Consider the following 26,628-nt stretch of genomic DNA (forward strand, 5'->3'; position numbering starts at 1 on the left):
ATATTAGCGTAATAGCAACTAGCATAGCAACGAGCTAAAGATGAAATAGACAGTCAATGGGAAGAGGAAAAAATGTTGCTCATTCAACATTACACAGCCTGGATTTGGACTAATTCAGGCCTAGCCAATAACGCCTAGTCACTGTTTGACCAATCGAGACTATAAATTCATTGTTACTTATTAAAGAAATAACCTTGAAGTGACTTTTGTTTTGTGAATAGCTGCTATACGGGCTAAAAACATTGCTATAGGCCTACCTCATTGTTGGAAAACTGTATTGTAAAGCCAATACCTGTATGTTCCTTTTTTTATTAACATTTATAGAGTCAATTGTAGCAGAATCTTCATGAGAGCAAACTCTATTTTACAAAAACATAAGAGTATGATACAATAATATGGTTAGTGTTAACTGTAAGGTTATTCATAACACCTAAGCTGGCTATAACTTTAATACGATGCTTTAATAGGATACCTGGGTAGCAGCATCTACGAAACCAGTTTATTGCCCAGAAACTGGGTTTATTGTCTAAGATACTTTGCCTGAGAGAGGCTGTACCCAGAGGTGAAAAGAAACGTTGTCATAGGACATTAAGGATATTTATGCACCCTGAAGTACTCCAGTAACAATGTCAATTCCATGTTTTCAGAGAGGGAGATTTTTTTTTACAGATTATACAGATCTTCACAGATTTCTAAGAAGCAAAAACATATGTAGCCCTACAGTGAAGGTGGTGGTTGCGTCCTCAAACATTATCTCCAAAAATCTAAACATCAAATCATACTCTGACCCACTGCCAACACCCTAAAGAACAGATAATGATATAGATTAATGAACAAATACTTTTTATTTGCAACATACATGAACTCAGTTTAATAGGCAGAACTTTTTTGTTTCTTTGCACCATCAAGACACATTCATTCCAATGTTCTCCTGTGGTTCCCAAGATGGGGGCCAGGTCTTTTGGCTGAAAAAAAGGCAAATAAACAGTCAGAAATTATATATTTGAGCTCTAAAATATGTTAAGAATTATAGTCTCTGAAATGGTTTATAAATCCTGCTGGGCTTCTACATATTTTCCTGACATAATGGGGTGGAGAAAGCAGAAAACATTTACAGTTATCCAAATTACGTTTACAATACAAAGATTTATATATATATATATATATATATATATATATATATATATATATATATATATATATATCGGGAATTAAGCTGTCATTATATTTGCTCAATTTGGTTATAAATTGTTATAAAATTGTTAACCTCATATTGTGTATATAATAGCATTGTGTTAATAAGCAGACCTTCCCATTCCTACCAAATATGAAATAGTCCCTTACCCTCAATCAAATCAAAATGTAGCAAATCATTTATTGCTCTGTCATAGCTTAGCAGAACGCCACTAAAAACAGCTGTACATATAAATGGTACTTGTGACAAATCTCAATTTCTCTGATGGCGAAAACATTTTGTGTTGTACTTGTCCATCCTAATTAAGCAGATCCGCTTCACTTTCCAAAAAGAAGTGAAACACTGGTCCATGTGCTCCTACAAAACTCATAATAAAATGGGAGTTATTTAAAGACAGGCTTCTTAATTAGGGTTAACTGACCCTTTAGGACAACTCAAGTAAGTTCAATATGAAAGCTGACATTACCATGATGGACACGGGAGCCAGTGGACCAGTACTTCTTTACATCCCTTTGGGGAGAAGGTAAAAGACAAACCAAAGTCATACTTTTATTTTATAACTAAATATTTCATTTAATTCCTCCTCCCACCCTTTAAAAATCAATTCTCAATTTCTTTAGACTTCAAAACTTTTGACAAAATGCAACATTTTCAGTATTATTCTATAGGTGTAGTTTAGTATCAATTCATGCCCCTACAGTTGTACAGAATGTTTTTTGTATAACTACTAACCTTTCTTTCACGTGTCTTAGATACACATTGTACTGGAAAAATGTCCAATGTGCTGTGATACTGACATGCTGTGAAGAAAAATGCATAAATTGTGTAAATATAAAACATTGCACCTTAATGAAACAGCGGTAAAACCAAAACCACAGAAAGTGGATCAGCAGAGGGATTCTGATTGTTGCCATACTGTCTAGATAGTAATCTACAACCCCATTTCAAGAAATATGTGATTTGTTAAATAACCTTTATTTTACTGAAAAAATACAAAGAAAATATTTTCAATTGCTTTACTGACCAGCCTAATTGCGTTTGGTAAATTTAAACTAGGTTAAAAAACAAAACATTGTTCCACAATTGATGTAACAGGATTCACAAAGTAGTCCTAAGTGCTAGAGAATAGCACAGAGTACAGCAAAGTATCAACAACTTCCCACAAAGATAAAAATATACTGAACCCTGAAGCCCCCCCAAAAAAGGTTTTAGATTTTTTTAAATCTTTTAAATTATTCATTAAAAAAAAGTTTTGTTATTTATAAAAAAAAAATTCCTACCATCATCCTCGGTTTGTTTCTTTCTCCTTTTCTTTTTAGCTGAAATATTTACAGCTACCTTCCTATATAGAGAAAAATAACTGTGTAAATAGTACCAAACAGTAGATGCCAAACTGCTGCCATACAACCTCATGTTTTAAGAAAGTATAAAAAGAGCAACTTGTGAAATATAATCCTGTGTCCAGAGTCTAGTGTGGTGTGCTACTTTTCTTTGTACATGGACATATTCTACATAGTCAAGGTTGCCCTTATTACTCTGTATCTTCTATTCTGAATTGGCACTTACCTGTTTGTTGCTCCTACTTTCTTCTTCTCCTTAATCTTTCTTTTCCCCACTTCCGCTGTCTGTTCTCTCTCCTTGTCTGCCCCTGAGTCTTTCTGTCCCTCCATCTCTTCTCTCTCCACTATCTTACTCTCTACTCTTTCTTCCTGTGCCTGTTCTGTCTCCATCAGTCCTAACTCTTCTAAGTCTTTTCGTGCCTCCATCTCTTCTCTCTCTGCACTCTCACTCTCTTCTATGTCTTCCTGTGCCTGTTCTGTCTCCATCAGTCCTAACTCTTCTAAGTCTTTTCGTCCCTCCATCTCTTCTCTCTCCGCACTCTCACTCTCTTCTCTGTCTTCCTGTAGCTCAATCTCCTGCACGACCCTACTCTCAATCTCTTCAACTTCACGGTGCTCTATCTGTCCTCTCTGGTGTTCATCTATTTCTCTTTCTACCTGATTTTCTTCTTCTGTCCTTACTTGCTGCCCCACCTTCTCTGTTTCAGGAACACAAGCTTCGATAAAAAAATCCAAAACAAGACATTTTAAAAAGCAATATATATATGTATACACACAAACACACAACATATAAAATGTGAGTACCCAAAGAAATATAAACCAGACAGAATTACACACCACTATTTAGAAAAATGATCTTAACTGAGATTTAAATCTGGTCTAAACAGGTACACAATACAGGGTCAATCTTAAATTTTCATGAATGTACTGATGTTGTCATGTGACCTACCTTCTAACAAACCTTCAAATAGGCAAATTATCTTCTCCATGACCGCATGCGCTAATACTGGCATCTCAAAGGGGCACTGGAGCTGGGCCACCCACTTTTTATTTTGTGGTCTATACTTTCCCCACAGCAGGAGGGGAAAAAACCCAAGAGCCTTCAGTTTCTCCATCTTAACAAAGAAAAGCATATAAGCAAACAGAGAGAGATTTCCTAGGCAGGGTTACTATACACATCTTTAAAAATAAAGAAATAAAGAGTGGGCAGTCCACTGTCTCTATTATGTGTATTTATAAGTGGGAACATCCAGAGCAACCTTTCTTTACTAGAAACTCTCTGAAATGATTCTGTACAACGGCACCGATAACCAATTAGTTAGTGTGCCGACATATAGTACCAGCGCAATTCACGGAGAACCAAATTCCCCATCAAAGGTCCCCTATCTCTGCCCAACACTTTTCGTCCTGTCTAAATAAAGGCAAAATAAAATGTTTATTAAAAAAACTAACCAAGGGTAAGTCCTCAAGAAAAACTAACCCAAGAAGCTCCTAAAATGACAAGAAAACATTTCCAGTCAAAAGGTGACTACACTAAAGAAGATAAAATATAATATTTTGATTATTTTTCAGTCTTACAGTTACAACATTCCACTAGACCCTTTGTTTTATGTCATTTTATCAAGAAGCTTCTTGATGTCTCACCCTGAGAAGCTTTTTTAAGCAATATTAAAGGAGTTCCCATCTATCTCTTCATTATTCAGTCAAAGTCATCCATTTAAAAATAAAATGTATTAAATAAAACGTTAGTTTTGTCCTTGAAAAACATGTATGTTTGCAAAATTATATTTTTGTCTTTTAAACTAATTTCAGAGATTTAGGCATTCACCTTCAGATCAAAAGTTTTTTTAAAGCAAGAGAAACCTTTTAACCAAAAGGTTGCCAAAACTTTTGACCACTAGTGTACTCTACTGCATTACCAGTGTTCTAAAAGAAAAAAGTGTTAAGCTGAATTTGCAGTGTGAAGTTGCAGGCAAGGATTATTATGTTGATGACATCATGACACACAACTGCCTGTAAAATATCATTTATTTTGACAGAAGACCCCCATGGCTGACCAAAAGAGAAAGACAAAGTGTTTATTACCAACAGGGAACTGTTGTCAAATATTTTTGCCTGATTCCGTGACTTTTTGACTTTGTGAGCCCATTCTTTGGCCTTGGTCTGGAACGTTTTCATTCTAGCTGTCTGCCTGGACTTTAGTTCCAGCAGCTTCCCACACTGGATAAGGGGGAGAGACGGAGAGAGTGAGGACACAGTATGACAGCAAAAAAGGTTCTAAACTGTGGTCTGTGTGTTGACTAGGCAGACTAAATATGCAGCCAAGCTTTAATATTACAAAGCTTGTTGTGTACCATATTTTAATGGAAAGTATGAATCTCCATTATGCCTTAAGTTGTCAATAAAGGCTTCATGCCGAACCCCACATGTAGAAAACAAGTCTCATTGCATCAGGTTTAAACATTTTGTATGCGCTTTGTTACACATAGAGCTGTTATACTAAAAAAAAACTTTAAATGAGTTACCGAAGATCAATAGCCATTACATAACCAGATTGATATTTAAAAGCTTTTATTTTTCTTCGTCTCACAGATATTTGAATAGTAAAATAAAATGCCATAAATGGTCAGAAAGGTTATCTGATTTAATTAAATACAAATATTTTTTAAGATTTATTTACAAATAAATATCAAGGTTAGTTAGTACTTCTGTTAACACTGTTTCCGACAAGCGGATGTAACGAGACTTGTTTATCCATGTGATGTTTGACATGTACACGTACCCTATTGCAGGGGCTAGCAGAGATGTTACCATTTTTCTAGAATTTTGAATTCAAAATATGGATACAGTTTGATATCTAAGTGTTTTACTTCACTTTTAAGTAATCAATAAAAATCAGGATCGATAAACAGAATCGAAAACAGAATTGATAAAAAAAAACCACCCTACTGAGAACCACCGCAATAGAAAAATGTACTATTGTCTGCAATAGATAGATTCAATATCAAAAGTGTAGCCTTGTAACAGAATTGTATTTAAAGGAATGTAGCCTTTTGAAAAATACCTACTGTCATGCAAGTTTGTGGTGTAACAAAACTCTTTTGTCTTTTTTTAACAAATACTGAGATATTTAATGCCAATGAAGGTTATTAGAATTTTGACCCGATTCCTCTGGCTTTAATGCATGACAAAAGGGGATAGTAGTTAGACAGTACAATAGTCTATTGTACATTATTTACCTTGGTGCATCTTCTATTAGCACAGTTTATATTTTCCGAACAATGGGTACACTGTCGAAAGGTTGATCCACCCGGCATTTTTACTACAAACAAAACAAAAATAAATTATAATTATTAACATGCCACACAACAAAATATTTAAAACTGAGGGAGGACCTGATGCAAGCAAATCCTAAACCTATTCTATTGAATTATAAAGTAATACAATTTACTTTATTGTCAACCATGGATAAATTGTGTTGGACCTAGGGATGGGTGACATGGAACACATCAGACAAATTGCATATTCAGTAATACAATTATTCTTAAGGATATTTAACTGCAAGGCAATAAGTGTGCAATATCAAAGTTTAACCAAAGTATTAACACAAATAGGTTAAGGGTAATATTACACAGGAACTTAAATAGTAAATGGTAATGACAAGTAACTTTTTTGTTATATTAATCTGTCATTTATTGGTTACATTTTTACATTAATGTATTAATATTTGCATTCATTGAATAATAACCATGCAATTCTTTGGAAACATTGGCTTGCAAACCCTTTCCGTTTCTCTTTAATGGGACTTCCATATTCTTGAGGACAGTTGAGTCTGTGAGATTACAGTTACCCAATAACTATTATGAAAGAACTAACACTATGGGAATGACTCAACAGAGTCTGGATTAACATTGCTTTATTTTCTGCTGGAGACAAATTATTTTGTCTAAATCGTGCTTAAGTAAAATATGATGACATAAGAACTTAAATAACCCGGAAATAGGAGCCAAGATCAACCCTGGTGTATCGTGGATCTGCAAGCAACTAGTAATGCCTAGTAGTTTAATTATACCAACGATATAGAGATTGCAGGCCGTATGATGCGAAATACTGATCTGGCGTCAGCAATAAGGTTACCGGGACACCGTTGCATATATAGGTTGCATCAACATGCCTTACCCACGGGCACGCTGTATAGGCAGTAAACAGGCTGTCCCGTTGCCCACAATTTGGGAATAAATCCGGTTTAGGAGTGCGGACTGGTTAGCGCAACTAATTGACCCCCGGGGCCCCGTAGGCTAATTTACCACTTCAGTTTAAACATAAACTAACACTAATTCAGTCTGTCGAATAGTAGTGCTGTCATCAGCCATGTCAAAACACCATAAAGCACAGTTTTATTTGTTAGTGTGTTTCAAACTGCAACAGTTAATACAGTAGAATTGATCTTAGGCTAATGTCAATGGTAGGCTAACGTTACCAGCTGTGCGAACTGAGCAGCGCGAAGTTACATTAAGAAACTTCAACGCACGCGCTGCCGTTTGACACATGGCACCATGTAACGTGATGCAGAAACACTAAAATAATTAACCGTAATTATAATTTAATTACCAATAACCTCATTTACAAACTGTGTTGCCCTTACTCACCTGTTTAAAGATGGCACGCATACGGTGAACTGAGCGAAAGGAATATCGCTGGTGGTGACGTCACTGCAGTTGAGATAAGCGTGGTATTTGGACGCATCTGCTCCCCACTGAAGTTAATGGCAGGGATTGGCGTATCCCATGCACGCAAAATGTGACTTTGGCGTATGCATTATACGCCGTTTGAAAGTGTAAAGTCGTGTTATTTATACGCAGGTTGATGAGAACGGGTTGGTATACCGTACAGAAGGGGTATTCAATTAAAGTTCTGTTAGATTTAATTTCTGCAAAATAATTAATTGCGAAGTTGTTAAACTCACTGAATACATTCCTGGCTAAATAGTTGGAGGAAGGGATTCCCTTTTGGCTATCTTTGTGGAGTAGGAGATTCCCTCTAAGCTAAACATTCTTTGTTTTACAATGCTTTACCTTATTTGGTCATTATGTGAATCTCTGTACCTATGAAACTATGTCTTTTTGGTACCATATATAAAGACTTGTAGCTAAAATAAATAAATGAGTTCAAAAGCTTGATGCCTCTCTGTGTCTTGTTTTTGTGCTCCCAGATCTGGAGAAGAATTCTCTCACAACATCCAACCCATTTATGATTTGAGATTTTTATGGTGATCCAAAACACAGAAAGTGTTAATGAGATTTAGTGTTCGAAAGGACACTAAATTTCGAAAGGTTTTTATATTTTCTTCCAAACGGAGGTCCGGACAATATGTTTTTTGAAAACAAATACAAATTTTATCAATTTAGCCCAGTTGGATATAGTGATAAAATAAAATATATGATCTATTATCAGGCCATTTATTTTATATTTTGATATATGAAGGCTCTGTGGTTTTAGGGGAATGCCCTCTTAATAGAAGTCTGATAATTAATATTTGTAAGTAAAAATAACTACTGACAACATGCAAACAGCAAATGTAATGTAACAATTAAAATCATAAACAGGAAATAGAGTTACTAACTAAATTAGCCTTTCCATGCAATTGTCACCTTTCACTTTCATACCAGAATTACTCTTACTCATTCTTTAAATAATCTCTCAATAAAACGTTGTTCATTACAAAATATGATCCTGCTTGTGAAAACCCAGATAAAGTCCTTCATGAAATCAACCTACAGAATATTCTTTGAAAATATAACAATATCTTCAATATTGACTGAATAATACCAAAATCTATGTGGAATCAATTCTTGAAATTAATCTTTGATGCTTGTTATAATAATCAATTTGATTATGAGATGTAAGCCCGGGTTTCGGTCACAAATGTTTACATTCTGACTAATAATGCTAATGCTAAATGTAGATAAAAACGTTATGGTTAATAAAATATCACAAATCTGGTTGAAAGGGTAGAGACATATAGCAAACAAATGCTATAATATTCGCTGCATTTTGTTTACCGTTGTGTGTCCATTTACCTGCTCTGCGTGTCTGCTCTAGTGTTGTTCAAATAAGCACGTGTAAACAAGTCTTTGGCGGGAGAGAAGCAGAATTAAAGTTAAAATAAAGTGTTTTTTGCGCTAAATAAAGATATTAGAGGATATAGCGACAAAAGATAAATTACATGAATGTTCCTGAGAGCGCGTGTGATGTGATTCAGCGTTGTGAAGATGCGCTCAATTTTTAAAAAAAATAGTTAAAAGTTTAAATGGTTTAAAAGGCCATGTCTCGCGGTCCGGATGGAACGACCAAAGGACCAGATACGTGTAATAGTTGTGGTTTTATCACTTTGCATTGAAAGTAACCATTAGACAGAGATGCTTTATTCCGCCATGCGCTCCACGTAACAAGTACGTATCTAACGTATAAGCGTGGCTTGTCAGTACACGATCCGTTCCACCTGCACGATCCGTTCGCGCATGCGCACCACGACGTTGTAGAAACCGCTCATGCGCAAATGATGATTTAGTTGTGCGATACTGCACGATCTGTTCCATGCACGCTTGCGCAGCTTTGTTTTACTTTGTTAATATTTTACTGTTAAATTAAATACAATACTCAATTTACTTCGCTGCTGTCCACCTCTTATCATTTAACTATACGTTCAGTCAAGTCAGTTTGAAATACTGTAATGTTTCCCCTGACTTTGTAGTTCTTCATGTAAATGATCTACAGTCTAGTTAGACATATGTGTTATGTTCCTTATTGGCTTCTGTAAACGCCATTGAAGGGATTATTTACTAATTTAGATAGATAGATATATTAGCCTATATAGACCCATACTAATAAATTACTACATTTAAAGTAAACTATAGTATTATCAGAATTTAATAAAAAACGACAAATACCGTCTTTGACAATACTACTGACCTCAGATCGAAACACTGTAAGGTAAATAGACATGCCATACAGCAATGAATCGCAAAATGGAGTTTGGAGGAAACTGAAGATTTGCAGTCGATAAAAATACTTTATTCCACATGTAACCAAAATCATCCATGTTCATGTAATGGAAATTTTCTAGTCTAGCTTCTTGATGTGTCTATCTATATGGTTATGAAGTCCTTATCTATGTTTTCTTCTCTATGTTATCATGTTTTTCTCTATACACGTCATACCACTCTGGCTTTGCCCTCGAGCAGAGGCCAAGATGTTTGGAATAACGGGCATCACTTCTCGGAAACCAGCTCGGAATTCTGGCTAGGGGGCAAAGGGAGGGGGTTTCACGTTTTTAATCATATATATACTCTGGGTGCAGGAGGAAAGAGCGCCTTTGCTCTGCACCATGCTCATTGCTTATGATGCAGATTAAACGACAATAAAATACTTTGCAAAGTACCTGATGTCTCTGTGTGTTGCGTTTGTCAAAATTGACTCACCTTGATTAAGGAATAAGAAAATTCCACAACATTCATGTAACAACTCTATTATTTTGGATTGACAACCACATAAACACACCGTAATCATGGTAACGTAAGCAACATTTAAAAACATAAAAACAGACTCGCCGTGAACTGTTCAACTACGTTAGTTGTGCCGCCTGCCGTCAAATGTTTCTTCGCCTGCGTCACGGTACCAATAGTGTAGGAAAACCATGACGTTTTCTAATACGTAATTACGCGCATGCTCAGAACGGATCGTGCAGGTGGAACGGATCGTGTACTGACAACTCCCAATCATAACGTCATGCCCTCCCAAATAAGGCATTATTTCTTCATATAATGAAAACTATTTTCTATTTAATATTCCATCACTTTGTGTCTTTGACAGAACTATACATGTCATTTTGAAAGATTACTTTGCATTGATAAAGAAGCCTACATATATAATGGTGTTCAATTTCCTTGTCTTAAGCTGAATCATAACGGTAATTTTCCAACAAAACATAAAGTAAAGGAACCCGTTTTGTGACATAGTGCTCTGAAATTTAAAAAGTTGGAATCATTTTGTAAGTATTAATTTCTTTTTTGGCCAGTTATCGAACATTAAATGGACTCTAAGGTGTTGCACTGTGAAAATTATAAATATTTTTTTAGCAGTATTTAAACACATATAAGCATTACATTTTTTTTGTCCTGTATTACCGAATTTATTAGAATAAAAATATTGGATTACTACACAAACACACAAGTAACTAAATTACAGTCACCTGGTTTCCAGATGATTAATTCAACTAATTAGGGACCGATCATGTTGGCAGTTTGTCATAACTGCTTAAGATCCATGGGACTCGATTATTTTAGCCATAGTGGATGTATAATGTCACTACGTTGTGCAATGATCAGCAGGTGAGTGTTGCTATTAGCTTTTCCGTGCTGAATTATAAGCAGCATTTTATCAAACTGCAACCATACTATAATATATAATTTTTTCTACATTCTTGCATGCTCTACTGTAATGTATGTTTAAAAAAGAACGTCTTGATGTCTTGCCAAATACAACTCATCGTATGACAATTCGATCTCTCTGCATTTCCTCCTGTTAGTGTGCTCCTGCTGCTTGCTGCTCTTTTATCCAGTGATGGGCTGTTATGTAACTACTGCCCTCTGCAGGTCAGACACAAGAACTGCTCCAACATCACCACCACCACATGCAGGCCCCAGGAACGTTGTTTCTCCAGCAAAGGGCGTTACGGAAGGGCCCACATGCTTTCTGGCCAGGGCTGTGTGGCACAGGAGCTCTGTGGCTTTCATCAAACACTTATGTACATGGGTGTGGGCTACAATGTTACTTATACGTGTTGCTGTCATAACCTCTGCAATAGTCCCCCTGCAGTGGATAACCTCCTTAAACAGCTGCTTGGGGTTACTGTTAGTCCAGCTAACAATATGACTGACATTAATCCTTTAAATAACTGTCTACAAAATTAATACTTAGTGTGTGTATGTTTACATGATAGAAGGGTTTTGCATGTGACATGACAAAATGTTGCATGATGCCTGGTATTAATAACTTAGACATTTTATTAATACCAGAGCGGCTGGTGTGCTTGTTATAATTATAAGCTTGTTTTTAGTTTGGAAACTGATAAGCTTTTAATAAAAAAGGTTTTTTAATCAGTTAACTGTTGCATGGTCAAATTAACCTCACCAACACAATACATAACTCCACCATTATGTGTTTTTCAATAATTACAATTCCCAAGCAGCTTTATTTTATTATTATTTCGTAAGCAACATAGCGCAAATGTTTTATTATATGGCAAGTTTTTCAATTTTCTTTTGTGATTTTCATAATTTTGCATTGTTGCAAAGCCTATAAAATATGTTTCAGAAATAAAACAGAAGCATAAGAAATAATCAACTATACACGTGCATTATGGAATACATTACATACATTTTATTTCAATCATTAATTTCACTCTGATTTCTATCTTTGACATAGCCTTACTTAGTCAATATTAATTAATTAACAGAATACTCTTTACATTAATTAGGATGATCTTTAGTAAGCAGTCAATCACAAAATAAATAACCTGTTTTTCCGCAGGTTCCCAATTGTATGTAGACACAATTGTCCACAGGGTCACAATTTTAATCAGGTATATTTATACCAATTGAAAGTGTGTCATTTGCTGTATGTTAGTAACTGTAAAAATATTTGTCTTTGGCTGCCAGAATTTATATACTGTAGTATGGTGATCAGTAGTATTAGTGTATTATAGTATTTCACAATTGTTAAATCACTAAACCCCATTGTCTGAACCCAATGCTCGGTGTTCTAAACCCATTTGTCGAATCAGTCACTTTGTAGGCAAAACCTTAAACAAGTTCAGATATTAAGACACTGTTTGCAAATCTCATCCACTCTTTTTGCAAAACTCTAAACACATTCTTATTCACTAAAACACATTTTGCACTGTGTTGCAAAATGGTAAATACATGTGGCAAAAGTTAAACACAACTACAACAAAGCTGTCATCGTTTACACACAACAACTCAAAATTGTTCACAATTCTTTCTAATGATGTGATCACATCAGTTGTCTAGAATATAAGCCAGTACAGGTGGCCCAGGTACATTGAGTGTTGATACCACAATGGATGGAAACAATGTGAGAGGCAGAGGAGGAAGAGGAGGAAGAGTTTGTGTAAGAGGTGGTGGACGAGGAGGAAGAGTACAAGGTCAACGAAGAGCAACACCAAGCATAGTAATTTCAGATCAAATTCGGGCAACTGTGATAGACCATGTTCTTGTTCATGGAATGACAATGAGGGAAGCAGGACAAAGAGTACAACCCAATTTGTCCAGATTCTCTGTGGCCACCATCAGGACATTCAGAGAAGAGAACAGGTAAATGTATTGTTTTTCTAATTTGTGCGACTGAAAGTTTACTGTATACATTTGATATAGTACATCAGTCAGTTTATCAATAGAAAGGGGAGTGGGGAAAAAAGAAAAAAATATTTACAATACATTTTACATATGAATGTGATGTCCATTACTATTGTTTCTGAATGTATACATTTGTTAGAGCATTTTCCCTTTTGTAGAATTGCAAGACTACCAAATGAGGGTGGAAGGACTCCTTTGTTCTCCCAACAGCAAAAGGCTCTCATTGTTGATATGGTCCATCAAAACAAAGTCTTTTCACTGCGTGAAATACAGCAAAGACTTGTAGAAGACAATGTAAACTTTGAAGGTATCTACAGTTTCAGCCTTTCTACCATTTCCTTTGTCCTCCATCGCAACAGGGTAAGCATGAAGCAAGTGTACAGAGTACCCTTTGAGCGCAATTCAGAAAGGGTCAAAGATCTACGATATCAGTATGTGCAAGTAAGTGTACACTTTCAGCACTGATGCTTACAGTACAAGTTTGTAGCCTACAGTTATTGTCTTATACTGTTACTGTAACTGCACTATATTGTAGTGTATGTTAATCAGGAGTGCATATACATATGTACATACACTTTTGCAGAAATATGTCTTTCTTTAACACTAACAAAACTATTTATTTATCTCTTTTATATATAGAGGGTGTTTGAAATGGATTCCATTGGAAGGCCCCATGAATATATTTTTGTAGATGAAGCAGGGTTCAATCTGGCGAAGAGGAGAAGGAGAGGGTGGAACATAATTGGCCAACGTGACTTTGGGGGAATCCATGGCCAGCGTGGTGGCATTGTCATCTTTTGTGCAGCCATAAGCAATGGGGGGGGTTCTCCACCGTCATTCAACCCTGGGGCCATATAACACTGACCATCTTCTTACATTACTGGGTGGTCTTCGAGATGTTTTGTTTGAACGTGAGCAGGACCATCAGCAGGCAGTGCATCCTGTCTATGTTGTGGTTTGGGACAATGTCAGCTTTCACTGTGGTGTCCGAATATGTGAGTGGTTCAACATCAACCAGCGATTGTGAATGTTCAACTTCCACCATACAGCCCTTTCCTCAACCCAATAGAAGAGTTTTTCTCTGAGTGGCGACGGCAGGTCTATGACCGTAACCCATGTACAAGGGTAAATCTTTTACAGGCAATGGAATTGGCCTGTGATGACATAGGTGTGGAGTGTTGTCAAGGCTGAATCCGGCACACGAGAGGGTTCTTCCCCCGTTGCCTAGGAAGGGACAACATTGCATGTGATGTGGACGAAGTCCTCTGGCCGGACCCAGCAAGACGACGGGATGCTTAGGCAGAAGGAGTCTCTCATTGACTTTGATTTTGCAATTGCACAATACTTTTCATTTAGAGTTGTCTTTGTTCTTTGGGCTTACTTTATTTTTATGCTGAAAATACAGAAATCCAATACTGTATTACTTGCAGTACTTAGAGTATGCAATTTATTTGCTGTACTGAGTTGTTAATTATTTGCATATAATTATGGCAAAATTATTTTCTATATGCAATGAGCATTTTCTCTCTGTAACAACATGCCCTGGATGCTGTTTTGTAAAAAATTTATGTAGTGTCTAATGAATGCTGATGAGTGTTTATGTATTGACTGGCTGTGTTTATGTTTGAAAGCATTGTTTGATTATGAGCACAGATCAAATGTATGATTTTGCCAGAAGAGTCAGGGGTTTTGTGAATGTAGTTTAAAGACTGGGTTTTCTGTTTAAAGTTTTGAGAATATGGGTGAAGCTTTCAATAAATGTGTTTTAGCAATTGTGAAATACTGTAAATAAGGTGGTAATCCATCTGTTCCTAATTACAACATTGAAATTTGGTGATAATTGAAGTAATCAAGGTGACAACCAACACCTGGTTTGTAAGTTTGTGGCATATTTAAGTCAGATGAATCGCCTCAATTTGAAAAACTACTTAATGAAATCTAGCAGCAAGAGTGTGGTGTCGAAAATGGTTTCAATGGTTTCAATGGTGTCGAAATGTGTGCTACACAGACTCTTTGGTTTTGCGGTTTTACTGCTGTGTCTTCTATCTGGACTGTACTGTGAAAATCTTCAGTGTTACTTTTGTTCTCCAACGCCTTTCAACAAAACCTGCATGCATATCATATCAGAATGCACGCCGCAGGAACTGTGCTACTCCGCTGATGGTCGGTTTGGACGTACCTCCGTTCTGTTCACCAAGGGTTGCATAGCCAAGCGTGATTGTTTCAAACCTAAGAGTTATAATATCCGTGGAAACAATGTCACATTCACATTCTCGTGCTGTGACTTTCATTACTGTAACTCCAGTCATTGTGACACGAACAGCCACATACTCGTAATAGCTGCAATTATTGTGAGTATTTCTGTGGTGTGTAGGAGTTGACTTGTATGTTGATGGAAGAAGCAAGGACAGACAACCTCGCTTTTGGATGAAAGTCACAAGAAAACCAAAAAACCTCCTGGTCTTCTGCTACTTTAATTTTAAGTTGTGATGTATGCATTTGTAATTATTGGACAGACTTTAAACTAATTAAATGTTTCTTTGATAAATGAGCTTAAATGCGTTGTTTGAGGGTGTAATTTTTAATGTTTCTATTTATAATGAAGAAACTGTTTGCAGCAGATGTCTTTTACAGCTCACATGTTTACAGTCAGCTCTTAACTTACTCGAACAACCAACTGCAGTCCGTCAACCTCTTCTGACCTGTAGTGGTAAGTAGTAGGAACCTACATGCATTTAGTTCATAGCAGAAAATTGTCATAACATATAAGGTAATTCTATCTTAACCGCTGCTTATTTTTATTTAGAAATGTAAATGAACAATTAATAAAAAATTCTTTAGAATTTATTTTCTAAACCAGATCTTCAGTTAGTCTACTTTTTGGAAACGGATAACTATAAATTGCCTGTAAAATACTCCAAATGGGTAGGTTGGTAACACTGGCTTTTCTTGGCTGTTACGAAGTAATTCTATATATAGAACATGTGTTCTTTAAAACCTTAAAATATAAAGAACATTTACTTGGCCAACCTCAACATATAATTTGTCACGATGACTGAGGTATTTTTGATGACACCAAACTTTATATAGTGTTAATGACCCATATATCAACAGTAGTATATAGGTCACAAGATTTTGTAAAGTGTGGTACTTTGGATGACTTGAGTGGTTAAATCTAGACTTAAGCTTGTGATATCTAGCGGTGAACATGTTACGTGGGTCTACTGCTGACTAAAACTGAACTAACGTCTCTGAAGACACATTTGTGTTCTGGTGTTCATTCCTTGAAGCATGGTTATGGATGTAAAATTTGTTGAAACGGGTGCAGTGCTATTATGTGACTGTTTTAATGTCCAAAATGTTCTGCATTTAACGTATTGTGGTGTTGTAAAATGTAACATACCTGCATAAAGGACTGAATTTCGTAAAGTTTCTGAGTTAATACATCCAAATGAAATAAAAATTTCAACAATTGTAAATCACTTTGGGCTTTATATATTTAAATGTTTCTTTCCCTGTCGTCCTCAGTCAGCAGAAGGGAAAAAGCTGAACAAAACCACTTAGACACCACCTCCTTGCTCTCATATTCTCATGCTGCCTTCATATGCTCTCAAAAATTGGATAATTCCTACTTTAACACAGAAATTATTTATGGCCCTGCAGTGAAACCCTTTTTAGTTCCTTAATGTTTTAGTCTTGTCTCGGTGGTGGGCTGGACTGATAAACATTTTTGCAGTGCCTTGTTTGTTTTGTTAAAGTCTTGTTTGTACAGCACTACTGTGTTGTGCCTAAATGTATGGCTAAATAATGTAGAGATGTCAAAATTATCCCTTAAAATAGGTTCGCCAGTATACTTGGCTAAAAATGCTCTCTGTAAGTATACAACTGACCACAACTGCCATACAAGCTGCATTCTTTTGCGAAACGTGAGAATTTTAATTCCAATAAGTTCGAGAGACAAAGTAGAACTGCTTTTTTTATTTTGAAACACTGGTAAAGAAAAGCCCAACCTAGCTGTAGATTTTCCCTCCTGTTAAACAAATAACCTAGCTGACCCGTGACGAAAAAAAACACTGCTTGCTCTCCTCCCATTAGGAGTAGCAGAGGTCTCATTCAGAGGGTGTCTAGTAGTGTGCCAAGAATATACAGCCAAAACTGCTACATGAATCCAATCCAACTACATGAAGATGAACCAAATATACTCTTCGCTGTTTTTATTACTTATTTTTAGGGCTTATACCATGCTGGCACAGGTAAGTGATTTGCATCATATTGCCATAAATAACTATTTTACAAATACACATTTTTATGGGAAACTAATTTAGATTTGAGAATGAAAATTGCAGCATTGAACTAATTTAGATTTGAGAATTGCAGCATTGAAGGCGTTGACATCTATGCAAGGCTCTTATTGACATTTATAAGAAGTTTTCGTTAAGGTTTTGAATTCAAAAATGTAATTGTATCATTACGTTTTTATATCAGTATACAATTTAAATAAATTTAAATCATTTTAATATTAATCCTAAAAAAGTGTGTGTGGATTATAAATTTGCTAATCTGATCAAAAACGCATCATTACCAGACATCAAAGAGCAATGACTGTAGCTTGCCCCAATAAACATATATTGACAAATAAAACCAACATGCAGAAACATTAAGAAAAATCAACTACTTGAACACATCAAGTGCTCTTGCCCCTTATTTTGAGCCTATAGAGAGGCAAGATCATCTTACCTTTTGACAGTCATGAATGAAATAGTTTCAGAAAAATCTTCATAGACTTCTAAGCCACACCTATTGTATGGATTGCTCACTGAAAGACACTTGTGTTAGTAAGAAAGTACTTTCTGAATTTTTTTTTGCAGTGTATACAGACTTTTTTTTACTGGGAAACAAGAAAACACCTCAAGGGTCAAGTACAACGTGTAGTTTTAAACAGTTTTGTGATTGCTCTTTAAATCGCTGATCGTGAAAAAAACACAATATTTACTCTTATGTCAACTGTCAATACGTCACGTCAATATGGATAGGAACTTTGTCTACTATCATCTATGGATGCACAGCATGAGTACAAGTGTCTGCCCTTAACAGCTGACCAAGGATCAGCCAATAGACCAAATCCCCTAAATGATCCCAGAGTAGGCAGATAAAGGAGAAAACAGCTTGCACTTTCCTTAACAACCTTCTTGCAAACACTTCGTGAACTGCACTGATCTTCAAAAAAGAGCTACTTGCTAAATTAAAAATGACAAGACAAATTATAATAAAGATTTACAGTTTCAAAAGATTTAGAACTATTGCAAATGTAAAATGAGAATAATGTACAGAAAATGGGAATAATAACAAGAGAAACTGTACAGGGTTGTGTGTTGTTGAATTTACATATTTACAGATGGTAAAGGCACAAACAAATAGTTTGCGCCATCCAAAGGTGTTTATGTATTTTAAACAGGGCACTTTAAATTAATTTTCTTTCTCATAGAGCAAGTTACATTTAATTTAGCCCAGTGTTAATGAATACATTTATTAACAAACATGTACTAACATGTAATGAAGGTAGCCGTTTTTGTGGGATTCATGTTGTAGTTAAGGTTAATTCTAAATCATCATTAGATAAAAGTAACACTTAGTTTGAACATTATAACATGATAATTTATGTACTATATCCTTGTGTCCGATCTCACTTTCATCACATCCCTTATCCTGGGTGAAAGGTACCTTTTGGTGAGGTGCTGCTAATAAGGTCCTTTGTCAAGTCAGGTCAAGTCAACTTTATTAATATAGTGCTTTTTACAATTTTCATTGTTACAAAGCAGCTGTACATGAAACATATTTTACTATTAACAAAACTTATTATAAAACAAGTTATACATGTAAAAACCAAAAAAGTTAACACACACAGAATACAGACACGCACACAGGTTCATACACACTCACATAAAACAACTCCAAATGCACAGATCACAATCTACAATATACAAACACAGCGTGGTTATCTCAGAGAAGCACACATTTAAGATAAAAGAGATAACCACATAAGAATTTATAGTCCGTATAATATTTGATCTATGTATCAAATATTAATTATCATAAGCTTTGATCACAATTATAGGTATCTATAAATGTATAATTATAACTGATTGGGGACTCCGGAAAATTAATTACAAGCAACATCACGTGTGACATAAAACAGGACTTTATTACCTAGACTTGACACACACTAATCTAACATACACACACATACAGTTTAGCATTGGAAGAAGGTTGAATTTGAAGAGAATTTGATATTTAGAAGATCAATAGTCTGAATAAAACAGCAGTTTCATATTGCTCTATGCATCCATTAATGATATTAAGTATGACAATTGCATGTCTTGCCCATCAAAAGAAATTAAGTGTCCGGATGCCTCTTTGGAGGGAAAGCTAATGGTCTTTGAAACCAACACCGTTTTTTTAAGGGTGTGAGGAGGTTATTTGAAGGATCTTCACAGAACATTCAGGATGTTCTCTGAACATATAAGGGACCCCCAGACAGCAAGCTAACATGTAAATGTAATGTTAAGGATACAATGGTTTATACATTTAGTCATTTAGCAGACGCTTTTATCCAAAGCGACTTACAGATGAGGAAACATTACACAGTTCTGTACGTTCAATGTTAAAAATTGTTGATTTGTCAATTGCTATACTATGCTGTACCCCTGTAGCCCACTTCCACAGTGAACACTTTCACTTTCACCCTGATCTTCAGCCTCCACTGCAGAGTTGGCATATTAATTATTATCAAATATTAGGAATTGTTTAATGTTGAGCTTAGTACTTATTGGTTCTTGATTTGTCTGTTTTTGTGTATTACATGAATAATTACTTTTTCCCTGTAGTACAGTGATATCAGTTAATCCATTCAAAAAAATTTGAAAACAGATTGAATCACATAATTTAATATTCTTTAAAGTCAAGTCTCTGCTCATGAAGGATGAAGTGTTGCACGCTTGGTTAAAGACAGATTGTGCACCTCTGTCTTTCATTCCAGCCACCATGGTGACAATTTTGTATCTTATACCCTATTAAGATCCACAACACTGATAAGAGGGATGGAAAAATTGTCCAAGTACGTTGTTAAGGAGATTATTCAATATTACAAAGCAAAGAATATGAACCAAAAACCCAAAATAACTTGAACTATCAAGAAATATATATATATATATATATATATATATATTGTGATCGGCGAAGGGACAACACGTACACGAGAATGCACTATTCCACCCCGAGGGGATCTTTTATTGACAAACCCGAGGGAGACAAGAGGATAATGAGGTAAGTGTCCAATTCCAGTGGTTTAGTTGTCCTGGTGTCTACTTCCGGGTTTGTAGAGGAGCGATCCTGCGGGTGTCTACTTCCGGGTTCGTGGCGGCGCGTTCCTGCCGGTCGTTTAATCGTCCGTTCCTGCAGAAACAAGAAAGTCAGTCGCACTATGGCTATACCATAAGAAGACGTTGCTCACCCTCCTTCTCCCGTGAGCAGCTTTTAAAGCCTCTGAGAAGTAGCTGCAGGTGGTAACAATCGGCAGGTGTGCCGCTCTAATTTCCTCTGTCTCCATGGCAACACTGATTGCGCCAGGGGTGACTCGTCACACTCCCCCCCCAAGTGTCGCCTTGTTCGCGTGGGACGTCCTGTGAAGAGACAGAGAGAGGTGTAGGGAGGGAGGGGGGGTGCTACCTGACCGAAATGTCCACCCTGACCATAACCTAGACAGACCATCCGCGTTGCCGTGGGAGGTCCCGGCCCGATGTCTTACGGTGAAGTGGTAGTCCTGGAGTGCTAGGAACCACCTCGTGACTCTGGCATTGGTGTCCTTGGCTTTGGCCATCCATTGTAGAGGTGCGTGATCTGTCACTAAGGAAAAACTCCGTCCTAGGAGATAGTACCTGAGCTCCAGGACTGCCCACTTTATTGCCAGGGCCTCCCTTTCCACCGTAGCGTACCGGCTTTCCGCTGGGGTGAGTTTTCGGCTAATATACACCACAGGATGTTCTACTCCACCCTTTTCCTGGGAAAGCACTGCTCCCAGCCCGGTGTCTGATGCGTCTGTCTGGAGAGTGAAGGGGCAGCCAAAGTCAGGGGCACGTAGTACCGGCGAGGAGCAGTGCGAGGACGCCAGGGCTTCCTTCAGGACCTGGAATGCGTTCTCTGTTTCAGGGGTCCACTTGACGTTGTCTGGCTGCCCCTTCTTGGTCAGGTCGGTCAGGGGACTGGCTATGGATGAAAAGTTGGGGATAAAGCACCGATAGTACCCTGCTAGCCCCAGGAAGGCACGTGCCTGGGATTTGTTTCGGGGTCGGGGGGCGTTCCGCACGGCTTCAACCTTCTTTATTTGGGGCTGGATCACGCCTCCTCCGACCCTGTATCCCAAGTACTGGGCTTCGGCGAGTCCGAGATGGCATTTTTTTTTATTTGCCGTTAAGCCGGCGTTCCTGAGGTCCATCAGCACTCTCCGCAAACTGTGCAGGTGGGTGTCCCAGGTCCCCGAGTGGATGACCAGATCGTAGGCTTGATGGGGCCGCAGCAAAATGTCCATCATCCGCTGGAAGGTGGCCGGTGCCCCATGTAGTCCGAACGGCAGCGCTGTATATTGCCAGTGTCCTGATGGAGTACTGAACGCAGTCTTCTCACGGGACTCTGGAGAGAGGGGCACCTGCCAGTAACCTTTTGTAAGATCAAGCGTAGTGATGAAACGAGCTTTCCCCAGTCGGTCCAGGAGCTCATCCACTCGGGGCATTGGAGGGCTCTATCGATCCAAGCTTTTTCATCCGACTGATTTCCTCCTCTATAGCCAGTCGACGAGCCTCTGGTACCCGGTAGGGCCGCTGCCTCACAACGACTCCAGGTGGTGTTCGGATCTCGTGTTGTATTATCCGAGTCTGCCCGGGTTTTTCTGAGAATACATCTTGGAACTGACTGACCAGGGACTGGAGGTCTTTCTTCTGGATGGGGGACAGCTGTTCCCCCATCTGGACCACCGGTGGTTCAGCCGCAGCGAACGCCGCCATCTGGGTCGGGGAGGCGACCCACTTCTTCAGAATGTTGATGTGATAAAGCTGTTCCTCCAGTCGACGCACCGGCTGGCGGATGCGGTAGTTGACCGGGCCCACTCTTTCCAGCACGGTGTAGGGTCCTTTCCATGAGGCTAAGAACTTCGAGGTGGTGGTGGGGGTCAGAAGCAACACTCTGTCACCTGGCTGGAACTCTCTAGGTTGAGTGGGGCGGTCATACCATTTTTGCTGGGCGCGCTGGGCCTCAACGAAGTGTTCCTTGACAAGGGGCATCACTCGGTCTATTCGGGGCCGCATTTGTTGTACATGTTCTATCACGCTGCGATGTGGTGCTGGCTGTTGTTCCCAGGTGTCCCGGGCAACGTCCAGGAGCTCGCGGGGTTGCCGGCCGAAGAGGAGCTCAAACGGTGTAAAACCCGTAGAAGCCTGGGGCACTTCCCGAATGCCGAAGAGCACATAAGGCAGCAGGAGGTCCCAGTCGCGCCCGTCCTCTGCCACCACTCGGCGAAGCATCCTCTTCAAGGTCTGATTAAAGCGTTCGACCAATCCGTCTGTCTGAGGGTGGTACACTGATGTCCTGAGCTGTTTTACTTTAAGTAGGTGGCAGAGGTCCGCCATCAGCCGGGACATGAACGGGGTTCCCTGGTCAGTCAGGACCTCTGTGGGGATACCCACTCGGCTGAACATCAGAAAGAGTTCCTTGGCAATTGCCTTGGCGGTGGCCTTTCGTAGGGGCAGGGCTTCTGGGTATCGGGTCGCATAATCCACAATCACCAAGATGTATTCGTGGCCCTGAGCAGACTTCGGCAGCGGTCCTACCAGGTCCATCCCTATGCGCTCGAAGGGCACCTCAATCACTGGAAGTGGGATGAGCGGGCTGGGGGGAGGACGCTGGGGCGATTTCTGTTGGCAAGTAGGGCAGCTTTGACAGAACCTCTTCACCTCCGCGTCGAGACCAGGCCAGTGAAAACGGTCGCGGATGCGTTGTGTTGGGTTCGCGGCTGCCAGATGTCCCGCCATTGGGTGGGTATGTGCCAACTCTAGGACCGTCTCAGTCTTGGTCTTGGGGACCACCAGCAGGAGTTTTGTCTCCCCCCGCCTTAACGCGGCACAGTACAAAAGACCCTGCTTGACCATGAAATATGGGAGGGTGTGCGGGGCAGGCTGGCAATCTTCTCCGTCGACGACTCTAACCTGACCCCAACAGTTTCGCAGCTGCGCATCTTCCCGTTGTTCCTGTCCGAACGAACCTCCTCCAGTCACCTGCTGGAAGAGGTCGGAAAACACATTAGGGTTCTGGGACTCACCCTCCTGTTCACTCTCCGTCGCCATCATGACGGGCCGTGGTCTCTGTCCTCTTTGGGGCCTCATCTTCCGAAGTCTGCCCCCGCGGCGGGATGTCTGCATGGTGTTAGCCAACAGCTGGTCAAATCCGGGCCAATCGCGACCTAGCAACATCGGCACCGGCAGATCATCCACAATCCCGATCTCCAACATCCAAGAACCCGGCCCGGCTGCCACCATCACCTGCCGGGCTGGCACACTTCGGGTATCTCCGTGGACACAGGTGATTGGGATGGAGGAATTACCACCGCTGCGAGGTCGGACTATCCCGGGCTGGACCAGGGTTACAGAGCTGCCGGAGTCCAAGGTAGCGGTAACAGCACGTCCATCCACCTGGACCATCTGCCGTGGGGCCCCGGATGGTACTGTTTGGTGTACTGCACAGCCCGCCAGCCAGGCTGGGGGTCCGGTAGAGCCCGGCTCCGTGGGCATTGGCTCATCCATGGGCGTAGAGGCTGGTGGTCTATGTACTGGCCTTGAGGTGCCCTCCGGCGGTCGCCATACCGGGTTTACCCTCCGGGGTGGGACCATTGCTCTCTCTCCTACCTACCGGGCTGCTGTGGCTTCGGCTAATTCCACCGCCTCAATGACCTCGCAGACATTGGTGGGACCACGTATGCTGACCGACTCGCGTGGCCACAACCTCGAAGGTATGGAGGTATGCCTCGATGTCATCTTGTGCGGTGAGTTTGGTCAATAGCTGGTGGGCGGTGGTCCTTGCGTCCGGCAAAGGCACTCATGCAGCAGCGGCGTCTCTCAGCATTTCCAGGGCTTGGTCGGTGCTTTGTTGATGCACGGCTAACTGCTCTGAGAAGCGTTGCTGTCGTGTCACCACCTCAGCCAGTCGATGGATAATTTCCTCCATGGTAGCCCGGAGGAGAGAGAGAGAGCAAACAGGCATCCAGAAAGTCAGTCGCACTATGGCCATACCATAAGAAGACGTTGCTCTCCCTCCTTCTCCCGTGAGCAGCTTTTAAAGCCTCTGAGAAGTAGCTGCAGGTGGTAACAATCGGCAGGTGTGCCGCTCTAATTTCCTCTGTCTCCATGGCAACACTGATTGCGCCAGGGGTGACTCGTCACAATATATATATATATATATATATATATATATATATATATACACATTATATACAAACATATTGAATTAAAGACAACAAAAGTGAGGGGCAAGAGTGGTGCAAAAGGTAAGAAAATAATAAAACAAAACATGATAACTAGCACCCAAAACTAAGTTTAACAATGAAAATAACATAAGATTCATCTTCTACAATATTAGTGTCATGATTCCGCTATCATGTCATGTTTATACTTGGTCTTACAGCGGAGTCATGGCATAGCCTTAGGTTTTGTGTGAGAAAGACATGGCTTTGTTTTGATTCTTACTTGCCATGTGCTTTCTCGTGTCTCGTCAGTGTTTCCCGCCCTTCTGTCTCGTTAACCTTCCCTTAGTGTTTCAGTACCCACACCTGCCCATTGTTATCTCCTTTGTTAGTTTTCCTATAAGATGTTGTACTTGTTACACCGTCATAGTAGCCTTGTCAATTGTCCTTGGAGCATTGTCCTAAAGATACTTAAGTTTATTTATAGTCTTAATGTATATTCTGTTTAGTCCTGGTATTTTGTAGTTAGTGTTCCTGTCAAGTGTGTTTAGTTCTTATCAGTTTATCGTGTCCCACATGCTGTTTGGGTTCCATCAGGGGGATCATGGGACGCGGGAGTTCGCCAGGGCGTTTTCTTCGGTGGCGAGGGATACAGAGTTCGGTGATGCAGAGTTAAAGGTGATCTTTGATGGCTGCCTCACCAACTGTCTCACGCCTTCGGAGAAGAAGATGCTTAAGCCCCTGGGGTTTGACGATATGGTCAGGTTCGTGATCAACCGGGACGAGGCCAGAGTTCCAGTCGGGGTACCCGCCCTATTGGCTAGCGTCCCGGAGTATTGCGTCCTGACTGTCGCCGCCCCGGGGGACTCAGCCCTGCCCGGCTCGAGCTCCGCGGCTCCTGTTCCGCTTGGCGGCATTCACGGTGAGTGGGGAAGGGGGGATTTGGGGACGGTGTCTCCTGCCTCCTTGGGCACTGATCTTCGCCCGGGCTCCACTACTCCGGGGCAGATGTCCACCAGCCCGGAGGGTAGTGTCCTGCAGGTCGGGATTTTGGGCATCGCCACGCCCTCCGCTCCACCACCTTCTGCCTCCCCACCTGCAGTCAGCCTGGGTGGCAAACGGGGAAGGCGGGAATCCTGGGGGTCCTCTTCGGAGGACCTGCCCTTCGTCTCCATCCTTCGGCCAACCACCGGACGGGTGGCGCGATTAAGAAGGAAAAGGCAAAGGAGGAGTGCACAGAAGCAAGCCCAGACGATGCTGCAGCCTGTGTCCAATGCCATCCCAAGTCCGGTGGTCCCAAGTCCGGTGGTCCCAAGTCCGGTGGTCCCAAGTCATAGTAGCCTTGTCAATTGTCCTTGGAGCATTGTCTTAAAGATACTTAAGTTTATTTATAGTCTTAATGTATATTCTGTTTAGTCCTGGTATTTTGTAGTTAGTGTTCCTGTCAAGTGTGTTTAGTTCTTATCAGTTTATCGTGTCCCCTGTTCTTGTTTTGTTACCCCATCGTGGGTGTTTGTTTTCTGGTTTATGTATATATTAAAGTATTTTTAACCCCTTCATCACCAATGCTGCCTGCAATTTGGTTCTTCCACCACGCCTCCCGTGACAATTAGTAGAATAAGGCCTTTTCCTGTCTGAGCATGCTATGCAAAGTTCTTGTCCTGACCTGTCCTATTGCAATGCTCTACTGGCTAGTCTTCCGGCTTGTACAACCAGACCTCTTCAGATGATCCAGAATGAAGCAGCAAGAGTGGTCTTCAACGAGCCGAAGAGACCACGCTCTGCAATCGAACAACGTCTTGTGGTGCCATCCCAAAAAGGGGAACATCATTCTCACATACTTTCTCTGGATCTTTTCCACAATTGTGGAATGATCTGCCTATTGCTCCAAGATCAGCAGATTATGTAGCCATCTTTAAGAATCTGCTAAAAACACATCTCTTCCGTCAACCCCGGACTCATTACTACAGACTTCTATTTGTATTTCTTCAATTTTTCTGTCCTTACAAAAAAGGGTAGGTAGCTTAGGCTAACTGAGAAATGTTTTGTTCACACAGTGTATTTAATTATTTTATATTCAGTAATACACGTTAGAATATACAGTATATATGTTATACTGAACATATATTTACTCATATATCCATATGTTTGTAT

At 39.9% G+C, this 26,628-nt stretch overlaps 1 protein-coding gene across 1 annotated transcript; it reads right to left on the bottom strand.

Moving 5' to 3' along the window:
* Positions 1–1,358: 1,358 nt before the first annotated feature.
* On the bottom strand, positions 1,359–7,214 carry LOC306899211 (uncharacterized protein). The gene is made up of 9 exons (XM_079465325.1): positions 7,185–7,214; positions 5,775–5,857; positions 4,621–4,755; positions 3,485–3,650; positions 2,762–3,251; positions 2,476–2,537; positions 1,928–1,995; positions 1,662–1,705; positions 1,359–1,552 (listed from the first exon to the last, which is right to left on the bottom strand). The coding sequence occupies exons 2-9, from the start codon at positions 5,850–5,852 to the stop codon at positions 1,513–1,515; spliced, it is 1,083 nt and encodes a 360-aa protein (XP_079321451.1). The 5' UTR covers positions 5,853–5,857; positions 7,185–7,214; the 3' UTR covers positions 1,359–1,512.
* Positions 7,215–26,628: the final 19,414 nt, after the last annotated feature.

Source organism: Barbatula barbatula, assembly GCF_947034865.1.
Source record: "Barbatula barbatula genome assembly, chromosome: 10".
Lineage (NCBI taxonomy): Eukaryota > Metazoa > Chordata > Actinopteri > Cypriniformes > Nemacheilidae > Barbatula > Barbatula barbatula.

Bases quoted from the DNA above. Each gene is read 5' to 3' on its own strand.
- LOC306899211 (XM_079465325.1), bottom strand. From the start codon at position 5,852: ATGCCGGGTGGATCAACCTTTCGACAGTGTACCCATTGTTCGGAAAAT. The intron at 2,538-2,761 runs GTAAGTGCCAAT...TTCTCTATATAG, and splicing joins AAAGTAGGAGCAACAAACAG to GAAGGTAGCTGTAAATATTT. The intron at 1,996-2,475 runs GTAGGAATTTTT...TTTTCTTCACAG, and splicing joins GAAACAAACCGAGGATGATG to CATGTCAGTATCACAGCACA.